This window comes from Octopus sinensis, linkage group LG24 (assembly GCF_006345805.1).
Source record: "Octopus sinensis linkage group LG24, ASM634580v1, whole genome shotgun sequence".
Lineage (NCBI taxonomy): Eukaryota > Metazoa > Mollusca > Cephalopoda > Octopoda > Octopodidae > Octopus > Octopus sinensis.
In genome coordinates this window covers 13,910,513-13,933,055 of record NC_043020.1, presented here as the reverse complement: position 1 = coordinate 13,933,055, position 22,543 = coordinate 13,910,513, and the positions used below count along the sequence as shown (strand labels likewise).

At 41.3% G+C, this 22,543-nt stretch overlaps 1 protein-coding gene across 1 annotated transcript; it reads right to left on the bottom strand.

Annotated features, from left to right (window-relative positions):
* Positions 1-1,207: 1,207 nt before the first annotated feature.
* Positions 1,208-21,077, bottom strand: LOC115223897. The gene is made up of 8 exons (XM_029794620.2): positions 20,708-21,077; positions 15,818-16,010; positions 14,339-14,450; positions 10,056-10,225; positions 8,393-8,538; positions 6,085-6,391; positions 1,986-3,184; positions 1,208-1,646 (listed from the first exon to the last, which is right to left on the bottom strand). The coding sequence occupies exons 1-7, from the start codon at positions 20,773-20,775 to the stop codon at positions 2,024-2,026; spliced, it is 2,157 nt and encodes a 718-aa protein (XP_029650480.1). The 5' UTR covers positions 20,776-21,077; the 3' UTR covers positions 1,208-1,646; positions 1,986-2,023.
* Between the last annotated feature and the right edge of the window lie 1,466 nt (positions 21,078-22,543).

Sequence of the window (22,543 nt, the reverse complement as noted above, 5' to 3'; positions counted from 1 at the left end):
AGGACGGGAACCTACTTCTCATCGACAACTGTGATTGTCACATGCCGATGACGGGTCAATACCCAGAAACTCGAGTCCGTGTGTATCATAAGTTGAAGACGGGAAGGATAGCTTCCCTTTGCAAACACTGATAGGGCACAGAAAGTGTGTCTATAGCCAGCTGGAGGAGGTGTCCTCCTGGGGCTACAAACTACAGTGGCATCCACCCTTGGGGGTTCCCTTTAGCATTTAAACCGGCCATATCTGGCCAAAAGTATTCTGCCTGTTTTATGTTCAAACTGGCCACATCTGGTCTCTCACACCAACCCTAGAATATTGTTTAAAAAATTAACAGCTACCTCATCAAAATCTCAAAGCTACAAGATAAGGCATGATTAGTTCAAAACAATGTGGATAAAAAAGGATTAATTTTGGGAGAATAATGCGAACACTAAAGGGTTAAATGGCAAATATACATCACAATGTGTTGCAGCTACTGTTTATAACTCGCTCTAAGATTTATTATTAAATTTAGTATAAATTATAAGAAAAAGAAAGGAAAAGAGAAAGAGCAGAAAAGCATTTTTGGGAATGCATTCATGTTTTATTTTGGCAAAATGACCAGATTGGTTGGGCAACATTATGCAATCGAGTTCCTTAGTCTCTGAGACCTTGTCCTGCCAAGAAATGCGTGAGGCAGGATCTACCAAACTTCTTGGAGAGTTTGCTGTAAACAACAAAGATAGCACAACAAAAGATCTGTGGACTTTTAAAGGGGTTTGGAGGCAGACATTTTCTCTCCCAGATCTTCTTACAAAGTCTGCTACAAGCAATGCTGTCTTCATCGGCAATGTGAATGATGCTTGATTTTGCTGCCAAATTATGTAGAATTAGCAACAATAGGCGCAGGAGTGGCTGTGTGGTAAGTAGCTTGTTTACCAACCACATGGTTGCGGGTTCAGTCCCACTGCATGGTACTTTTGGCAAGTGTCTTCTACTATAGCCTCAGGCCGACCAAAGCCTTGAGTGGATTTGGTAGACGGAAACTGAAAGAAGCCTGTCGTGTATATGTGTATATATATATATATATATATATATATATATATGTGTGTGTGTGTGTGTTTGTGTTTGTTCCTCTAAGATTGCTTGACAACCGATGCTGGTGTGTTCATGTCCCCGTAACTTAGCGGTTCGGCAAAAGAGACCGATAGAATAAGTACTAGGCTTACAAAGAATAAGTCCTGGGGTCAATTTGCTGGACTAAAGGTGGTGCTCCAGCATGGCCGCAGTCAAATGACTGAAACAAGTAAAAGAGTAAAGAGAAAGAGAGAGAGAGTCTACAGAACGTAGTCTTTGACCATGTATGCAGGCACCACACATGTAAGGGCTGGCCGGTTCATAATTTCAGTTTTCTTTGTGTTGACCTTGAAGATGAAGCCATTGCTTGTAGAACGCGTGAGTCTGAGAAACGAGGAAAGTAATACAACGCTTTCAATATGTACCGAAGTAACAAAATAGAGACTAACAAGAGAGGTAGGTGATGGCAGGTTCAAGACAAAATGGTTTGAATGTATTTGGAGAGATCTTAAACACATACTGAAATGAACAGAAATACAATAAGGGGCTGTAAATGGTTTAAATCATGACTGCAATGATGATTAAATGATAATAATAATAATAATAATGAAATTATTGTATTCAGTGCTCAAGTGCACCACAACTTGTCAGAAAGTGCGTATAAAGCATATGCAGTAATGTACAAATGTCTGGAAAGCGAACAATGTATGAGTCAGATACAGGCTTGTGTGTGTATGGAGGGGAGAAAATCAGGTGTAGTGTTGGCGAATCTCAGGAAGCATGGAAGTTTTGAAGGATGCAGTGCTCCGACAACTAACAACCGATGCCGGCAGTTTGTTCCACGCTTCAGCAACTCTCAGCGTGAAAAAATGTTTCCTGAAGTCATGGGAGCTGTGCTGTTTTCTTACTTTGTAAATATGTCCACGGGTTATCTGAAATATCAAATCTGATTATGTTTACATAAATGTTATCTAAAATCTTTAGTGTAGATTTCGTCATTCAGTGTTGAATTAATCTCTTTCGATGTAAAATGTCTTTCGACTTGACGATTATACCGAAATATTTCAGGATTCAAAAAAGAATCTCCTTTATGCCGACTGCTAACAGCAATATGAGATAAATTGATGCCTGGGGAATTGGTGCCGTCTTGGCAGTGATTGTTTGTTAACGAGTCGCTCAGGTTAGTTGAACAGTTGGTGGTGATTATTTCTGATAAGCTGTCATCGATGGGTCTGGAAGAAGAGATATGGGACGAATCCATGAAAGTCGAAGATGGCGACGGTAAGAGAGAATCATCGTCGGAATCATCTTCAATGATAACCGGTTCCATTTTAACAAGAGATTCTAAAGGGGGTTCCGGATGATTTACTGGAGAAAAATTATTAACGGCTGCATCGTGAAGGGATGAAGTGGGTTCTGGTGGGACTTGAGAGCGATCATTTAAAGGGAGATAAGTATACTGTTGTAGATTGACATCGAGAGGCGTCGATTTGACGTGAGACGTCAAGTTCTGTTCTTCATCACAGACAGCAATCGATGTGCTAACTAAATCGTTATTCTGAAAATGTTCGTAAATATCTCTTACCTCCGATCTCGCTACATTGACCAGATTCGCGCTACTTTTTGGTTCAACCAGGTCTTTTTGAGACGGGAAACGAGTCAGTTGTGCTTTACCTGGGGTCATTTCTTTCTTAATTGTAACATTAGCTTGCGATTTCATAACTGATTGGAGATTATGGCTGGAAACAGCAAAGGAACTCGATAAATTGACTTCATTTTCTGATGACTGTTGCGTTTGTGGAGGATAAAACGTAAGGGTTATTGTGTCAGGTGCTGGATCAGAGGCTTTCTTACTGTTAGGGAGCTGGCCCTTAGAGGAAGATGAATCACTTTCCGAATCACATAATTGCTTCAAATCATCAATTTCTAAACATAGTGCTATTGTCCTTAATTGATTCAGCAAATCTGGGTCCAGGTTTAAGTGACCCTTGTAAATGTATTCTGCAAAAGCATTGAGAGCTTCACTGCTCACAGTTTGGGGTAGGTTGACCATAAGAAACTGGTTGTAGTATGTATCAACGGTTGAAAGTAGCTTCGGACAGACAGCAAGTAAGACGATCTTGTGAACCTGCAAATGAAGATTGCATAGTTAAATAGTTTAATAATAATAATAATAATTAAAACGGACGTGAAAGATGAAAATGTTGTAATATTTATCTCATGCTAACCTTTTGTTTGATACCAAACTGTTTGACCTTTTCTCTGGCTCTGTGATAGAAAAATGCCACTGTTAAGATGGGTTGTATTTAAATTAAAACTTTCCAGTATAATTTTGTATCATGTTCCAAACACATGTTCAATAATGAAAGGTTTTTTTTTTAACTAAATCCTGAAAATTTCTTGACGGACTTGGTAAAAACCCACAAAGTTATCAACCACCTCACCAACAACAACACTGAACACCTTTTTGATCCCCATGTGTCTAACACACATGGACATGCCTACAAACTCAGAAAACAACACAGCTCCCATGACTTTCGGAAACATTTTTTCACGCTCAGAGTTGCTGAAGCATGGAATAAACTGCCTGCATCAGTTGTTGACTGCCATGACACTGCATCCTTTAAGGCCCTCATGCTTTCCGAAATCCACCGAAACTACACCTGATTATATATACACTTTAGATGAGTTGTAGTGCACCTGAGCACTGTACACAATTATTATTATTATTATTATTAAATCTAACCCTTTACCATTTAAACTGGTTACATCCGGCCCAGATATTCTTATTGTTTTATGCTCAAACCAGCTAAATCTGGTTTTTCACACCTTCCCAATAATGTCCTTCTAAAAACAAACAATCACATCATCAAAATCTCAAAGCTACAACATAATGTATAATTAGTTTAAAGTAATGTGAATGAAGAAGTTTTACATCTGACAGAAAAATCTGAATATTAAAGGGTTTTTTTTCTCTTTTTACTTGTTTCATTCATTATGACTGTGGCCATGCTGGAGCACCGCCTTTAATCGAGCAAATCGACCCCGGGACCTATTCTTTGTAAGCCCAGTACTTGTTCTATCGGTCTCCTTTGCCGAACTGCCAAGTGACGGGGACATAAACACACCAGCATCGGTTGTCAAGCAATGCTAGGGAGACAAACACATACACACACATATATACATATATACGACGGGCTTCTTTCAGTTTCCGTCTACCAAATCCACTCATAAGGCTTTGGTCGGCCCGAGGCTATAGTAGAAGACACTTGCCCAAAGTGCCACGTAGTGGGACTGAACCCGGAACCATGTGGTTGGTAAACAAGCTACTTACCACACAGCCACTCCTGCGCCTAAACACAGAAATAACAGATTTCAATGGAAATCTGTTCACTTTCCATGATGGCATGGAGTGGCTGTTTCGGCAGGATCAAATGAGCTGCAGAGCTGCATCAAGCTTCAATGTCAGGTTTCACATAGTTTCTACATTTGGATGCTCTTCCTAACACCAACCAGTGGGTGTTTTTCCATTTTTTTTTTGTGTGCCATCAGCACTAGTGAGGTCACGAGACAAAAGAAAAGAACATCATAATCATTGTTTAACATCTGCTTTCCATGCTGGCATGGGTTGGATAGTTTGACTGAAAATTGGTAAGCTGGGAGCTGCACCAGGTTCCATTCTGATTTGGCATGGTTTCTTATTTCTTTATTGCCCACAAGGGGCTAAACATAGAGGGGACAAACAAGGACAGACAAAAGGATTAAGTCGATTACATCGACCCCAGAGCGTTAACTGCTACTTAATTTATCAACCCCGAAAGGATGAAAGGCAAAGTTGACCTTGGCGGAATTTGAACTCAGAATGTAAAGACAGACGAAATACCTATTTCTTTACTACCCACAAGGGGCTAAATACAGAGGAGACAAACAGGACAGACAGACAGAGTAAGTCGATTATATCGACCCCAGTGCGTAACTGGTACTTAATTTATCGACCCTGAAAGGATGAAAGGCAAAGTCGACCTCGGCGGAATTTGAACTCAGAACGTAAAGACAGACCAAATACCGCTTAGCATTTCGCTCGGCATGCTAATGTTTCTGCCAGCTCGTTAATTTCACCTGCCCAGTGAAATATGGAGCTACTGAAACATGATGTAACCCAGTTTGTCACACCATATAACATGGTCAAGCTGACCAAGAAACAGGTAGATCACTGAATATTGCCCACAAACATTTAAATTCATCATGAAATGATCACTACAAATTAATGAAATGTTAAAAAATGCAAACATATCCTAAATTTTGACAGTTTGGTTAAACTGTTTCAATTTGTACCAGAGGTGTAGCAAGAAGTCTGCTTCCTAACCATATGGTTCTGGGCTCAGTCCCACTGCATGGCACCTTGGGTGAGTGTCTTCTACTATAGCCTTGAGCTGACCAAAGCCTTGTGAGTGGATTTGGTAGATGGAAACTGAAAGAAGTTGTTGTGTGTGTGTATATATATATATATATATATATATAGCGAGAAGTTGAGGTTATAAGAGATAATGGTGTCATTGAGACCCAAAGGTGTCAGGTAATGCTGAATAAGTTCTATAGACAGACCATAGTTAAGTTCCATATTCGGTAATATTGTGAATAAAGGGTTCAATGTTGGTTCTATGTCAGCGTGTGTATATAAGAATTTTTTTGCGTAATAAGATAAAGCACCAAGGCTGTATAGATATTAGATCATTTATAGATATATATATGAGTGTGTGTGTGTGTGAGAGAGTGTGTGTCTTTGTGTCTGCATTTGTCCCCTACCACCACCTGACAACCAATGTTGGTTTGTTTACATCCCCATAACTTAGCAGTAGGGCTAAAGAGGCCAATAGAATAAGTACCATAAAGCTGATATAATAACCCCTGAGGTCGATTCATTTGACTAAAAAATTTTTCAAAGTGGTGCCCCAGCATGGCCACAGTCCAATGACAGAAACAAGTAAAAGAGAGAAAAAAACAAAATTGAAAACAGTCGAGGCTCACCATCAACACAGAACTTCCATTTCCGATGGCAGCATCACACAATTTGCCTTTCTTCCAGAGTTGTGCCAAACTTTCCATGACATGGTACTGATGCTCAGAGACAATATGGACTTTCTTGGAGCGGGGTGGAACATAGACCATTGGAGGAACGGCATCGTCTTGGTCGGAATACCGAAGTTCCTGCTGGGAATATTGCTGATTATTTTCTGAGTATTGTGGTTTTTGTTCGGAAAACTGAAGTTCCTGTTCGGAACTCTGCTCATCATGTTTACCATCGGATAAAGGAACCGGATCTTCAGGAATCTCCCTTCAAATAAATCTCAAGATTAATGTTCCTATTTACCATAAAAGACAACTAAGTTGAAATAAAAAGAAAAATAAACAACAAAATAATTAGGAACAAACAAGTTGATTGTGGTCATTTTGACTTGCTAGACATAACAACCAAATCTCCTCCAAACTACATCCAACTTTGTTCAAACTGGCCGGATCTGACCTTTCACACCTACCCTACAATGTCGTTCTAAAAATATACATATTTCTTTATTACCCACAAGGGGCTAAACACAGAGGGGACAAACAAGGACAGACATAGGTATTAAGTCGATTACATCGACCCCAGTGCGTAACTGGTACTTAATTTATTGACCCCGAAAGGATGAAAGGCAAAGTGGACCTCGGCGGAATTTGAACTCAGAACGCAGCAGCGGACGAGGTACCGCAAAGCATTTCGCCCGGTGTGCTAACGTTTCTGCCAGCTCGCCACCGTTCTAAAAATATACAATTATAAGCACAGGTGTGGCTGTGTGGTAAGAAGCTAGTTTCTCAACCACATGGTTCTGGGTTCAGTTTCACAGCGTGGCACCTTGGGCAAGTGTCTTCTTTTAAAACTTAGGACCTACCAAAGTCTTATCAGTGGATTTGGTAGACGGAAACTGGAACCAACAAGTTGATTGTGGTAATTTTGACTTGCTAAACATAACGACCAAATCTCCTCCAAACTACATCCAACTGTGTTCAAACTGGCTGGATCTGACCTTTCACACCTACCCTACAATGTCGTTCTAAAAATATACAATTATTAACACAGGTGTGGCTGTGTGGTAAGAAGCTAGCTTCTCAACCACATGGTTCTGGGTTCAGTTTCACAGCGTGGCAACGTGGGCAAGTGTCTTCTTTTAAAACCTAGGACCTACCAAAGCCTTATCAGTGGATTTGGTAGACAGAAACTGAAAGAAGACCGTCGTATATATGTGTGTGTGTGTATCTTTTTGTCTATGTTTATCCCCCCATCACTGCTTGACAACAGGTGTTAGTGTGTTTACATCCCCACAACTTAGCAGTTCAGCAAAAGAAATTGATAGAATAAGTACTAGGCTTAAAAAAGAAATAAGTCCTGGAGTCAGCTTGTTTGGCTAAAACCCTTCAAGGTGGTGCTCCAGCATGGCCACAGTCAAAGGACTGACACAAGTAAAAGAATAAAAGATTATCATTGAAATCTCAAAGCTACAAGACAATGCAGGGGTAATTCAAAACAATGTGAATCAGTAAGAATTACCATATTCGATGGCCAATAAAACACACCTTTTTTTTATCCCAAAATGGCATCCAATGCACTTAATGTAGGCTCAAAACGGTATGTATGTTTACAAAACATGTGTTGCTATCTATAGGTGAACAATCGCCTACAGTATCATCATCATCATCATCGTTTAACGTCCACTTTCCATGCTAGCATGGGTTGGATGATTTTGACTGAGGGCTGGCAAACCAGATGGTTGCACCAGGTTCCAATCTTGATTTGGCAGAGTTTCTACAGCTGGATGCCCTTCCTAATGCCAACTACTCCGAGAGTGTAGTGGGTGCTTTTTATGTACCACCGGCACGGGGGCCAGTCAGGCGGTACTGGCAACGACCTCGCTCAAATCCTTTTACACGTGCCACTGGTACAGAAGCCAATCACCCTCAGATGGTGCTCTTGGCACCCTACTAGCACGGGCACAAGTGCCAGTAAGGCGATGCTGGTAACGATCACGCTCGAATGGTGCCCTTTAAGTGCCACTGGCACAGAAGCCGGTTAGCCGCTCTGTCAATGATCACACTCGTATGGTATGTTTATATTGAATGTGGATGCAATAAATTGCTTATAATTACCAGTAATAACATAAAGTTATTTTAATTTATTTTACTAAAGTATAGCCAGGGCTAAGGTGCGTCCTATGCACTTGTGTGTCTTATAGGCCATCAAATACAGTACATTTGATAAAGTAACCTTTATGCTAAGGGGGTTAAAGAAATATTAAGTTACCAGATCTGAATTGGTTTAAGGATTCTGTCTTGATTGTAAAGGTCCGTATTTAGCTGGGAATCTTTTGTGTTAACTTTAGGAGAGGAAACCCTTTTCAGTGCTTCACGGCTTAACGCTTTGGTCAGGTCCAACTTTGATCTTTTGCGCTGAGAAAGAAAAGAATATTTAAACATGTTAATTAGTGATAGTGTAATTAATAAAAATCATTACAGGCATGGCTGTGTGGTAAGAAGCTTGCTTCCCAACCACATGGTTCTGGGTTCAGCCCTGCTGCGTGGTACTTTGGGCAGATGTCTTTTTTACTATAGCTTCAGGCTGACCAAAGCCTTGTCAGTGGATTTGGTAAACAGAAACTGAAAGAAGCCTCTCATATATGTATGCATATATATGTATGTATGTATGTCTTGTGTCTGTATTTGTCCCGCCATCACCGCTTGACAACCAGTGTTGGTGTGTTTACATCCCTGTAACTTAGCAGTTTGGCAAAAGAAACAAGTATTAGGATTAAAGAATAAGTCTTGGAATCAATTTTTTTGACTAAAACCCCCCAAGGTGGTGCTCCAGCATGGCTGCAACCAAGTGACTGAAACAAGTTAAAGAATAAAAGAAGGTAGCTAAATGCAAAAATTTGAAACATGTGACATAGCTAAAAGCTGTATCTTGAGGTCAACAGCATTATTTCTCACAAACTCAACTGTTTTGGCTACAACTCGCATCTCTATCTATTTCTGTCCGTCGTTGAGAACAATAACTTCTCCATTTCAGTGAAAAGCACTCATGCTGGTGCCACATAAAAAGCACTTGTGTTGGTGCCATGTAAAAAGCACTTGTGCTAGCACAACAGAAAAGCTGTTTTGCCGGCGCCATTTAAAAGGCTCTCATGCTGGCACCATGAAAGAAACATTCATGCCAATGCCATGTAAAAGGTGCTTGTACTGATGCCATGTAAAAAGCATTCATGTCAGCGCCACATAAAAAGGACCCATGCCAGTTTCACATAAAAAGTACCCATGTCAGTTTCACATAAAAAGCACTCACGTAAAAGGCACCCAGCACACTGTGCAAAGTGGTTGGCATTAGCATGCCGGTGGCAAGTAACAAACACCATCCGATCGTGGCCGTTTGCCAGCCTCGTCTGGCCTCCGTGCCGGTGGCACGTAAAAAGCACCATCCAATCGTGGGCATTTGCCAGCCTCGTCTGGCACCTGTGCCGGTGGCACGTAAAAAGCACCGTCCGATCTCCGTGCCAGCGGCACGTAAAAAGCACCATCTGATCGTGGCCGTTTGCCAGCCTCGTCTGGCACCTGTGCCGGTGGCATGTAAAAAGCAACCGCTACACTCACGGAGTGGTTGGCATTAGGAAGGGCATCCAGCCGTAGAATCATTGCCAGATCAGACTGGGCCTGGTGCAGCCTTCTGGCTTCCCAGACCCCAGTTGAACCGTCCAACCCATGCTAGCATGGAAAGCGGACGCTAAATGATGATGATGATGATTCAACTTTAGATACTAAGCCAAAATAGACAAACAGATCCTGGGTAGCTCTCTGGCTGTCTAGCCCCTGTCGAACTGTCCAACCCATGCCAGCATGGAAAACAGACGTTCGATGAAGGAGGTGGCTTTGTGCTAGGAAATGAAATTCTTAAAACAACATTTTTTAGTTACCTCATGTTTATAGAGTATATGTTTGTCCAGGTGAATCTTTTGGCGAAAGAAATTATAGCAAAAGGGACATTTGAATTCCCTAAGATCCGCATGGATTGCCAGGTGGCGCTTGAGGTTGCTGCTTGTCGTTGCTTTGTAGTTACATTCTGTACAACAGTGGCGTCGTAAACCTGAATGATAAACCAAATATATTAGGAGCATTTCGGAAATATTGCAGTTTGAAACTCCTCGTTAAAAAAGCCAGTAAGTCAGAAATATCAACTTAAATCAATATTTTCAATAAGTCACATCATTAAAACAATTTTTATCATTGGGTAACAATTGTAATTTTCTATTTGCCATGTAAAATTTTTTTTTTCACTACCCACAAGGGGCTAAACATAGAGGGGACAAACAAGGACAGACAAATGGATTAAGTCGATTATATCGACCCCAGTGCGAAACTGGTACTTTTTTTATTGACCCCGAAAGGATGAAAGGTAAAGTCGACCTCGGCGGAATTTGAACTCAGAACCTAACGACAGACGAAATACCTATTTCTTTACTACCCACAGGGGGCTAAACACAGAGGGGACAAACAAGGACATACAAACGGATTAAGTCGATTATATCGACCCCAGTGCGTAACTGGTACTTATTTAATCGACCCCGAAAGGATGAAAGGCAAAGTCGACCACGGCGGAATTTGAACTCAGAACGTAACGGCAGACGAAATACGGCTACGCATTTCGCCCGGTGTGCTAATGTTTCGGCCAGCTTGTCGCCTTAAAATGGCTAATAAAGCCTTCAAACTTTGCTATTGCTACATTTATTCAAACTCCTAAGAATTCCTTTCAACTCATGGCTATGATACTCCCCAACTACTCCTGCTCATGATCAGAGATGCACATATTGTCAGCCACTAAGAGACATACTCAAGTGGTTGCAATCAAGCAACTGACAAGCAAATCTCTGGTAATGGACAGAATATTTGCTATAATGATATTTCTGCTTCAGCAAGTCAGTGCTGAATCTGTTTGAAGTGTAATGGAAAATAGGTCAGTTTCAAGACATTGATGTTCAGGTCGGAAAAACAAAGTTTGAAGGGAATGGTAGTCTTTTCCTTTGATTTCAAGATAGAAGCAAATAGGAAATAACACTTACTGACCAAAGACAAAAAAAAATTTAAATTTGGTTACACAGTGCTCTGTTTCACAGTCATGGAACAGGGTATTCTTCAGCCTCCTCCTCATCATCATCATTTAACATTCATTTTCCACGCTGGCATGGGTTGGACGATTTGACAGGACCTGGCCAACTGAAGAGCTGCCTGGGCTTCATGTCTGTTTTGGCATGATTTCTATAGCTGGATGCCCTTCCTAATGCCAACCTCTTTACAGAGTGTACGGGATGCTTTTGCACAGCACCAGCATGGGTGCTTTTTGTGCAGTGCCAGCACCCATGAGCCTGCAAAATTAGGAATGTTCAGCTGAAGAGGGATGCAAAGACAACCACAATTTTACTTAGTTTGACGTGTCTTCTCAAGCACAGCAAACTCCTAGGAGTTCTGGTTCCCTTGCCATCCCCTCTGTGAGGTCCAACGTCTGAAGATCCTTTCTCCCCACTTCGTCCCATGTTTACCTGGGTCTATCCCTTCCACATGCTCCTCTACAATTAGAGATTGGCACTGTTAGGACAGGTGTAAGCAGTATTGTGGCAGTGGACCAACATTTTGTTTTTGAGATGATTTGGTACAGTCAGTAGAGTATTGGATTGCAAAAGCCTTGCAGTATTTGCTCCAATTGTCTCGGCTCTGAGTTCAAATCCCATCAAGGCCAACTTTTACCTTTCATTCTCCTATGATGATCATCATCATCATCCTCGTTTAGCATCCGCTTTCCATGCTAGCATGGGTTGGACGGTTCAACTGGGGTCTGGGAAGCCAGAAGGCTGCACCAGGCCAAGTCTGATCTGGCAATGTTTCTACAGCTGGATGCCCTTCCTAACACCAACCACTCCGTGAGTGTAGTGGGTGCTTTTTACGTGCCACCGACACAGGTGCCAGACAAGGCTGGCAAACGGCCACGATTGGATGGTGCTTTTTACGTGCCACCGGCACGAGGCCAGTCGAGGCGGTGCTGGCAACGGCCACGTTCGGATGGTTCTCTTACATACCAACGTACCACCAGCACTGGTATCACAACTGCAATTTCCATTGATGTTGATCGATTTTGATTTTGGATTTGATCAATAATAAAATACCAATCCCAGGCCATGGACCTGTGGACCAGATTCCTTGTGATATTTTATCTTTCATTTGTTTCAGACTGCGGCCATGCTGGGGCACCACCTTGAAGCATTTTAGTTGAATGGGTCAAACTCAGTATTTATTATTTTTAAGTTTGGTACTTACTCTATCAGTCCCTTTTGCTTGAGGCCATGGTAGAAGAAACTTGCCTAAAGTGTCATGTAGTGGGATTGAACTTGAGACCACACAGTTGAAATGCCTACCAATTTCCTCTACATGGCATTAATCAGCCTGGGGCAACAGAAGATACACAAGGAGCAGTGCACTGGGACCAAACCCCCAAACCACAAGGTTGCAAATTAGACCTTAAAATCACACAGCCATCTACATACATGTATAGATGCACATCACACAAACACACACGCATGAAGGTGAGTGGTTCAATGGTGAAGGTGTTACACTCACGATCACAATTCAATTCCTAGAGTTGGGTAGAGGGATGCATTTTTGAGCAGAACACACTTCGTTTCACGTTGCACACCATGCACATGTTCAGGGGATCAAAGACATTCCAGCTGTGACAATCCCATTTTCTTTTAGGTTTAATCATCATCATCATTGTTTGACCGTGGTTGAGACAATGGAATTTACCATGCTACGCCAGACTTCACGGTCCATCATAGCATTACGGAGGTCCTGTTGCTGGATGCCGGTAACCCTGGAGATTACATCAGGGTAGGAGAGTGTGCGCCCTCTGGTATTGCGAGTAGATGGCTTCCAGAGGAGAAGAGTAGAAATTGCCTTGTTTTCAGCTCTACAACAATGTCCAGCAAACTGGACTCTCCCACCTTTCACAAGAGATGACACAGGTGGTAGTTTCCCATATATTTGCATTTTGGTTGGATGGCGCCTCCACGAGAGATTTTGAGCTCTCATAAGGAGGCGAGTGTAGGTTCCATCTAACTGCCTCTCAAGCTTCTTTGATAACGTCCAGGTTTCTGAGCCATATAGTAGAATTGGTTCGACTGTGGCTTTGAAGTGTAGGTTTAATGGTCCAACCCATGGCAGCATGAAAAACGGACGTTAAAGGATGATGATGATGAGGATGATGATAATGATGAATGTATCTAAGAGTACATTATCTCAAAATGATTTTTTTAAAGTTAAGGTGTGATACAAGTCAGATTTTGCTGCTATTTCTAGCAGACACTTAATAATGCCGCATAGAAACAGCAGCAAAATCTGTCATATAGATTTCCTCTTTGCAGTCATTCAACACATCCTGCGATGTCTTCGATAGTACGCATGCATGTGTATGGTTTGGAGTGTGTGCGTATGAGTGTGTGTCTGTGTGTGTATGAAAGCAATGGTATATTAAGCTATTAAAAGGCGGCGAGCTGGCAGAAACGTTAGCACGCCGGACGAAATGCGTAGCCGTATTTCGTCTGCCGTTACGTTCTGAGTTCAAATTCCACCGAGGTCGACTTTGCCTTTCATCCTTTCGGGGTCGATAAATTAAGTACCAGTTACGCACTGGGGTCGATGTAATCGACTTAATCCGTTTGCCTGTCCTTGTTTGTCCCCTCTGTGTTTAGCCCCTTGTGGGTAATAAAGAAATAGGTATTAAGCTATTAAAAGGCGGCGAGCTGGCAGAAACATTAGCACGCCGGGCGAAATGCGTAGCCGTATTTCGTCTGCCGTTACGTTCTGAGTTCAAATTCCACCGAGGTCGACTTTGCCTTTCATCCTTTCGGGGTCGATGTAATCGACTTAGTCCATTTGTCTGTCCTTGTTTGTCCCCTCTGTGTTTAGCCCCTTGAGGGTAGTAAAGAAATAGGTATTTTGTCTGCCACTACATTCTGAGTTCAAATTCCGCCGAGGTCGACTTTGCCTTTCATCCTTTCGGGGTCGATAAATTAAGTGCCAGTTACGCACTGTGGTTGATGTAATCGACTTAAACCTTTTGTCTGTCCTTGTTTGTCCCCTCTGTGTTTAGCCCCTTGTGGGTAGTAAAGAAATAGTTATTAAGCTATTAAATAGAAATATGTTCACCTACCTAAATGTTTATTCCTATGTTTGTACCAGTTTGGCTTTTTGTCTGTCGAGTATTTACACTTGTTGCATTTGTAAAGTCCTCCTTTCAACATTGGCTGAATGGATGTGGAAAGCTGTAACACAAAAATATAAACAATGAATAATACACTATGAAATTTAATTGCACAATGTTATAATTATGTACTGTGTTTGACAGCATAAAAGACTCAGCCATCCCTGAGGTGCAGGGGTGGCTGTGTGGTAAGAAGTTTACTTCCCAACCACATGGACCTGGGTTCAATCCCACTGTATGACACCCTTGGAGAAGTATCTTCTACCGTAGCCCTGGCCGACTAAAGCCTTGGGATTGGATTTGGTAGACAGAAACGTAAAGGCCGCGAGCTGGCAGAAACGTTAGCACACCGGGTGAAATGCTTAGTGGTATTTCATCTGCCGCTACATTCTGAGTTCAAATTCCACTGAGGTCGACTTTGCCTTTCATCCTTTTGAAGTTGATTAAATAAGTACCAGTTAAGCACTGGGGTCGATATAATTGACAATCTGTTTGTCTGTCCTTGTTTGTGCCCTCTGTGTATAGCGCCTTGTGGGCAGTAAAGAAATAAGAAACGTAAAGAAGCATTTTACAATACATCTAGATTGTAGAGTATTTCCAAGGTTTATTATTATTATTATTATTATTATTATTATTATTATTATCATTAGTGAAGCTGAAGTTACATTGTTGTTATTCATATTTTCCTTGGATCTTCTTTAAAGCAAATGAACTTCTTTAAAGTGCATGACAAAAAACCCAGCATCATCTGAGAAGTGACCTTGTTTAACATGTAGGAAAGGCACTTGATAGTGCCACATGGGGCATGAAGAAAGAGGACACTGCATGTGATCAGATCTCAGGCTAGAGAGCTCCAGAGTTGAGATGATAAAAAAAAAATGAAATCAAAATCAAAATCGATCAACATCAATGGAAATTGTAGCTGTGATACCAGTGCCGGTAGCACAAGAGAACCATCCGAACATGGCCGTTGCCAGTGCCGCCCCGACTGGCTTCCGTGCCGGTGGCACGTAAAAAGCACCATCCGAATGTGGCCGTTGCCAGCGCCACCCCAACTGGCCTCCGTGCACGTAAAAAACACCATCCGATTGTGGCCGTTTGCCAGCCACATCTGGCACGCAAAAAGCACCCACTACACTCACGGAGTGGTTGGCATTAGGAAGGGCATCCAGCTGTAGAAACATTGCCAGATCAGACTGGGCCTGGTGCAGCCTTCTGGCTTCCCAGACCCAAGTTGAACCGTCCCAACCCATGCTAGCATGGAAAGCGGACGCTAAATGATGATGATGATGAAGATGAAGATGAGTAGCAGTAAACTGCACGACAGACCCATGTCAGTTATGTAAAAATAGACGTTAAAACAATGATGACTGTGATGGTGATGATGGGAAAACCGATGTAGAGTGATGAGATGAAATAACATCTTACCTTTTTAAGACTATTTGTAGTTTTAAATATGGTGGGAATTGCATCCTTTCTTAGCTGAGTTGTTTGACCGATTTGGTCAAAGCAGTCAGGTTCAAAGTGGTTGGAACATAACACAGATGTCTCTGAAGGCCAATAGTTTTCTCGTTTCATTCCGAGCAGCCAACATTGCCGTTGAATGGCATCTTTGGGGAATCTGTAAGTGCCAAAAGAAGATATTTTGTTACAAACATGAATAAGTGTATAGCGATTCTTTATTGCAATAATAAATCTCTGAACGAGATGTAAACAGTAACTGCACGACAATGTAAGGTATACTAGCCATCTAAATATGGCTAACCACTAAGGGTGGGTGTTACTGTAGCTTGTAGCCCCAGGAGATCATCGTCTCCAGCTGGCTTTAGGCACACTTTCTGTGCCCTTATGATATTTGCAAAGGGAGGTCATCCCTCCTTCGTCAACCTAGGTGACACGCACGGACTGCAATTTCTAGGTATTTGCCTGTCTTCAATGTACGGCAGTCACCAGTTGTCGATGAAGGGAGTCCCAATGCAAATCTTTATATGGTTTTTCCAGTAACTTTTCGTCACTGATCTTGAAAAACTGCATACAGTTTTTCGATATAAAGATTTGCATTGGGACTCCCTTCATCGACAACCAGTGACTGCCGTATGCTGAAGACAGGCAAACACCTAGAAACTGCAGTCTGTGCGTGTCACCTAGGTTGATGAGGGAGGGATGACCTCCCTTTGCAAATATCATAAGTGCACAGAAAGTGTGCCTAAAGCCAGCTGGAGACGATGATCTCTTGGGGCTACAAGCTAAAGTAACACCCACCCTTACTGGTTAGCCATATTGAGATGGCTAGTATACCTTACATAGATTCTTTATTGATTTTATTTTAATATTTTAGTACAAAAAAAAAATAGGAACACTACCTGTGCTGTGCTATGTAATCACACCTGTGCTAATGTTGCATAAATGTACTCGTGCTAGTGGCACATAAAAAGCACCCAGCACACTCTGTTAAGTGGTTGGCATTAGGAAGGCCATCCAACCATGCCACAACAGACAGTTGGAATCCAGACAGTTCCCTGCTAGTCAGCACCATGTCTAACTGTCCAACTCATACCAGCATGGAAAGTGAACATTAAACGATGATGATGTATGTGTGTGTGTATCTTCGTGTCTGTGTTTGTCTATGAACACAACAACCGCTTAACAACTAGTGCTGGTGTGTTTACATCCTTGTAACTTATCGTTCACAGAATTGTTCCATTAAATCATCATCATCATCGTTTAACGTCCGCTTTCTATGCTAGCATAGGTTGAACGGTTCAACTGGGGTCTGGGAAGCCCGAAGGCTGCACCAGGCCCAGTCTGATCTGGCAGTGTTTCTACCGCTGGATGCCCTTCCAAATGCCAACCACTCCATGAGTGTAGTGGGTGCTTTTTACGTGCCACCGACACAGGTGCCAGGCGAGGCTGGCGAACGGCCACGATCGGATGGTGTTTGTTACGTGCCACCGGCACGGAGACCAGTCAGGGCGGGGCTGGCAATGGCCACGCTCAGATGGTGCTTTTTACGTGCCATCGGCACGAAGGCCAGGCGAGGCTGGCAATGGCCACGATCAGATGGTGTTTGTTACGTGCCACCGGCACGGAGGCCAGTCAGAGCGGCGCTGGCTACGGCCACATTCGGATGGTTCTCTTACGTGCCACCGGCACTGGTATCACAACTACAAATTCCACTAAATGGTATAAGAGTTTATTTACTCAACAGGGACAAATAAGGGTACTACTTGAGAACAGTGGTCCCGGTGCGTGCACTCGTGTAGTCGCGCATCTGCGCTAGCAAGTCATGACTAGTCGATCCTTACTTTGTGTTTTTGTGTTATTTTGTTTAAAAAATGATTTACTTTACTCTTTTACTAGTTTCAGTCATTTGACTGCGGCCATGCTGGAGCACCGCCTTTAGTCAAGCAAATCGACCCCGGGACTTATTCTTTTGTAAGCCCAGTACTTATCCTATCGGTCTCTTTTGCCGAACCGCTAAGTAACGGGGACATAAACACACCAGCATCGGTTGTCAAGCAATGCTAGGGGGACAAACACAGACACACAACCACACACACACGCATATATATATATACATACATATATACAACGGGCTTCTTTCAGTTTCCATCTACCAAATCCACTCACAAGGCTTTGGTCGGCCTGAGGCTAAAGTAGAAGACACTTGCCCAAGGTGCCACGCAGTGGGACTGAACCCGGAACCATGTGGTTGGTAAACAAGCTACTTACCACACAGCCACTCCTGTTTAACAAAAATAATTTGTTTTGAGGAAAAAAAAATTATCTATTTTGTGTTTTATTTACTTTGCTAGGTAGTCATTGTAGGATCGACTAGCCACGACTGGCTAGCGCGGATGCGCGACTACGCAAGTGCGCGCACCGGGACCACTGTTCTCAAGTAGTACCCAAATAAGATCTCAGTAATGCTGTCTAATAATAACAGATAAACAGCTGTGCATTTGTTAAGTTACAGACGTGTGGCTTCATCTCTTTGTGTCATCTACTGCTACTACAATGGCTCCTACTCTTCTGGACAAAACTTGCTGTATTATCTTCTTTTTTTGTGCCTTCATTAACATATGCAACAAATAAAAGGAGGCCAAGAACAGATCCCTGTGGTACACCACATGTCATCTCATAGGGCGAAGAGTGCTGTCCTAGAACTGTGACAACCTTTTTTCGGCCGAAAATAAAGGACATCAACCAGTTATAGAGTTTGTCTCTTACGCTCAACGCAGAGAGCTTCACCATAAGTCTTTTGTGTGGCACAGAGTTAAAAGCCTTAGCAAAGTCCAAGTAAACAACATCCACCCAGGATCCATGATCAGTGATTTGGGTAACGTCCTCAAGAAACTCGATGAGTTGATTACAGCAGCTGGAGTTAGGAATAAATCCAAATTGTGACAGCTGGATGAGGCTGTGAGACTTCCAGAAGTTCCAGAGGGTTTCCCTGATACAGGATTCCATCAGTTTGGCGATGCAGCTAGTAAGACTAACGGGGCAATAGTTGACAGGCGATGTGCGGTCACCTTTTTTGAACAGAGGGATAACACTGGCAGTTTTCCACTGCTCTGGAGTAACACCATTGTCACCGCACTAAACGCTTTGCCCATTCCTCTAACTCTCTGAAATTCTATCAAAATCCATATAATCCTCCATACTCTTTTACTTGTTTCAGTCATTTGACTGCGGCCATGCTGGAGCACCGCCTTTAGTCGAGCAAATCGACCCCGGGACTTATTCTTTATAAGCCCAGTACTTATTCTATCGGTCTCTTTTGCCAAACCGCTAAGTGACGGGGACGTAAACACACCAGCATCGGCTGTCAAGCAATGCTAGGGGGACAAACACAGACACACAAACACATACACACAAACACATACACACACATACATATATATGACAGGCTTCTTTCAGTTTCCGTCTACCAAATCCACTCACAAGGCATTGGTCGGCCCGGGGCTATAGCAGAAGACACTTGCCCAAGATGCCACGCAGTGGGACTGAACCCGGAACCATGTGGTTGGTTGACAAGCTACTTACCACACAGCCACTCCTGCGCCATAAGATTTTTACTTTTTTTTTTCTGGAATTTTCCGAAAATTTTTGCGAATTTGTGTTCTACATTCAGGAATTCATACACTTGTGTAAAAAAATCCAAAAAAACTGTGATTTAAGGACGATTTAGCTGTTGTTTTTAGCACATCCCATGACCCCCTGATACCGTCCTCGTTTATTTGCCACCCTGACATATCTTTCTCAATATTTTTCTCCTCATAAACACATTTAATGGAATGATGACGCATCCAAGGGTGGTCCCCTGCTGGAATTTATGCAAAAAAAAATCCGATAAAGAGTGGAACTTTTAGGATTTATAAAGTGGTGGGTAGGGTTTTAAAAGAATGAAAAAAAAATTTTCCATAATCGTATGAATTCCCGTTCGCAAAAATCTTATGGAAATTCAAAAAAATATAAAAGTTATGAGGAGTTAGATGGGGATGCTTAAACCAGAATTCTGTCCATATTTCTTCCGTAATACATTGACAGTTGAAAAATCGGATGTTTTCGGTTTGAACGGCAGTTTTTTCTAGCGGTGTCATATGAAATTGTCACCCATAATTATGACCCTAGTATCGATCTATTGCATTTCAATCTATTTTAGGGTTAGGGTTAGGGGTAGTGGGAAGGGTATCTGTTTTTCTTCACAAATGTAAATAAACCCAATCTGTTTCTTAAACGAGGGACATATTCATACGGCACAGAATGTTTTCTTTTTACCTCAATAGACGTCATTGATTGGTTGAAATTGCAGAAATTGAAGAAATTAAAGACCAAATATCTTACAAGCTATAGAATTTTCTCAATAAAGCCAAGAGAAAAAGATGTTTTATAAACATATTCTACCAGTATACAAAGTTTAAAAGTGTTTAGTTACGTGGAAATTATTTCAAAAAACTGCCGTTCAAACCGAAAAGATCCGAAAAATCAACCATAGCAATCCTAATATTATAAAGGGACCCCTACAAAAAGGATTTTAAGGGCATTGCCGTTACGTTATTGCTTACATTAAATTATTAAAAATAAAATAAAATAAATAAATAAATAAAACCACGTGTTAGGAAATGAATGGAAAAAATATTTTACTACTTTTTATCGAAAATATTCCTTAAAAAAAAATGTTTAAAACGTTAAATACAATATTTGTAAAAAGAAATAATCCGGCTGCAAATAATTCAAATAATTATTAATTTATCAAAATATTTTTTTTAATTTACGGGGATTTTTTGTCAAGTATAATAATAGATTTATACTCACAAATGAAAGGTTTTGCCGCTACCTTCTGACGTTACACTCTTGCAATTCAATGCTGCACACTGGGACATAATTATTGCATCCAGACGTAAATATTTACTCGTAGATTAATTATTTATACAAGAAATAAAAACAAATAAACAGAAATAGCAGTGGACGGGGGGGGGGTGTATCGAACCGGAAGTAGTTTTTCCAAATATTACCGATAGTTTATAGGAATTTAGCGATACAAATAGCATAAACCATTCCCTGTGAAAACATCCCAAAAACTTTTTTTTAAATTCTATAGCCAGAAATATGCCTAAAATTTAATTCTGATGAATTTTAATTAGAAATAACAACAAACAGAAAATATTTGGTTTAATAGAGAGCTACTTCCGGTTTATTCCATTGGAAGAGTTTACTTTAAAATAGAGGGGGTAACAGAATATCTACTGATAAAATTGTTTTGTTGATGATAGTAAAGGAGTTGATGTCGATTGAATCATTTTGAATTATTTGTTTTAAGTTATTATTTAAATATAATATGATAGATGCCCGAAAATAATTAAACGGAATGGTAAAATTTTCGCCTTCACTTTAAACTTTACTCGTGCACCTTTTAACGTATTTAGATGTGGGATCTTTTCGGTTCGGCAGTTTTTTTCTAGCGGTGTCATATGAAATTGCCACCCGTAATTATGACCCTCGTATCGATCTATTGCATTTCAATCTGTTTTAGGGTTAGGGTTAGGGGTGGCTGGAAGGGTATCTTTTTTTCTTCAGAAATGTAAATAAACCCAATGTGTTTCTTAAACGAGGGACATATTCATACGGCACAGAATGTTTTCACCTCAATAGACGTCATTGAATGGTTGAAACTGCAGAAATTGAAGAAAAACAACAACAAATATCTTACAAACTATAGAATTTTCTCAATAAAGCCAATAGAAAAATATGTTTTATAAACACATTCTACCAGTATACGAAGTTTAAAAGTGTTTAGTTACGTGGAAATTATGTTAAAAAACTGCCGTTCAAACCGAAACGAATTAAGGTTCAAAACAGTGTCTAACAATCCTCCAACGTTCTGAGTGAAGCCTTTTTCTTTTAAAAAAAACTCACAAGTTTCTTTCAGAAGTTTCTCTGAAACAAACTATTAAAGTTAGTGCCATTCCATGTTTGAATATATATAATGTTATACAGACTGGTAGTTTACACTGAAAGGCGCAGGAGTGACTGTGTGGTAAGTAGCTTGTTAACCAACCACATGGTTCCGGGTTCAGTCCCACTGCGTGGCATCTTGGGCAAGTGTCTTCTACTATAGCCCCGGGCCGACCAAAGCCTTGTGAGTGGATTTGGTTGACGGAAACTGAAAGAAGCCTGTCGTATATATATATATATATATATATATATATATATATATGTGTGTGTGTGTGTGTGTTTGTGCATCTGTGTTTGTTCCCCTAGCATTGCTTGACAACTGATGCTGGTGTGTTTACGTCCCCGTCACTTAGCGGTTCGGCAAAAGAGACCGATAGAATAAGTACTGGGCTTACAATGAATAAGTCCCGGGGTCGAGTTGCTCGATTAAAGGCGGTGCTCCAGCATGGCTGCAGTCCAAATGACTGAAACAAGTAAAAGAGTAAAGCTTGGAAGGAGAATTTCAAAAATGTTATTTTCTTTTCCATTTGATTTTACTAAACACCAAATATTTGTTCTGTAAACTGTTGAGGTGTTGACTGTGTCGTCATATTCTTCATCAGTTGCTGAATAGAGAAAGAAGATGCCTGAAAGTCAATGCAATTTCATTAATTGTTAAAACACCTGGCAGGAATTTTTGATGTGGCTAGAGTTCTT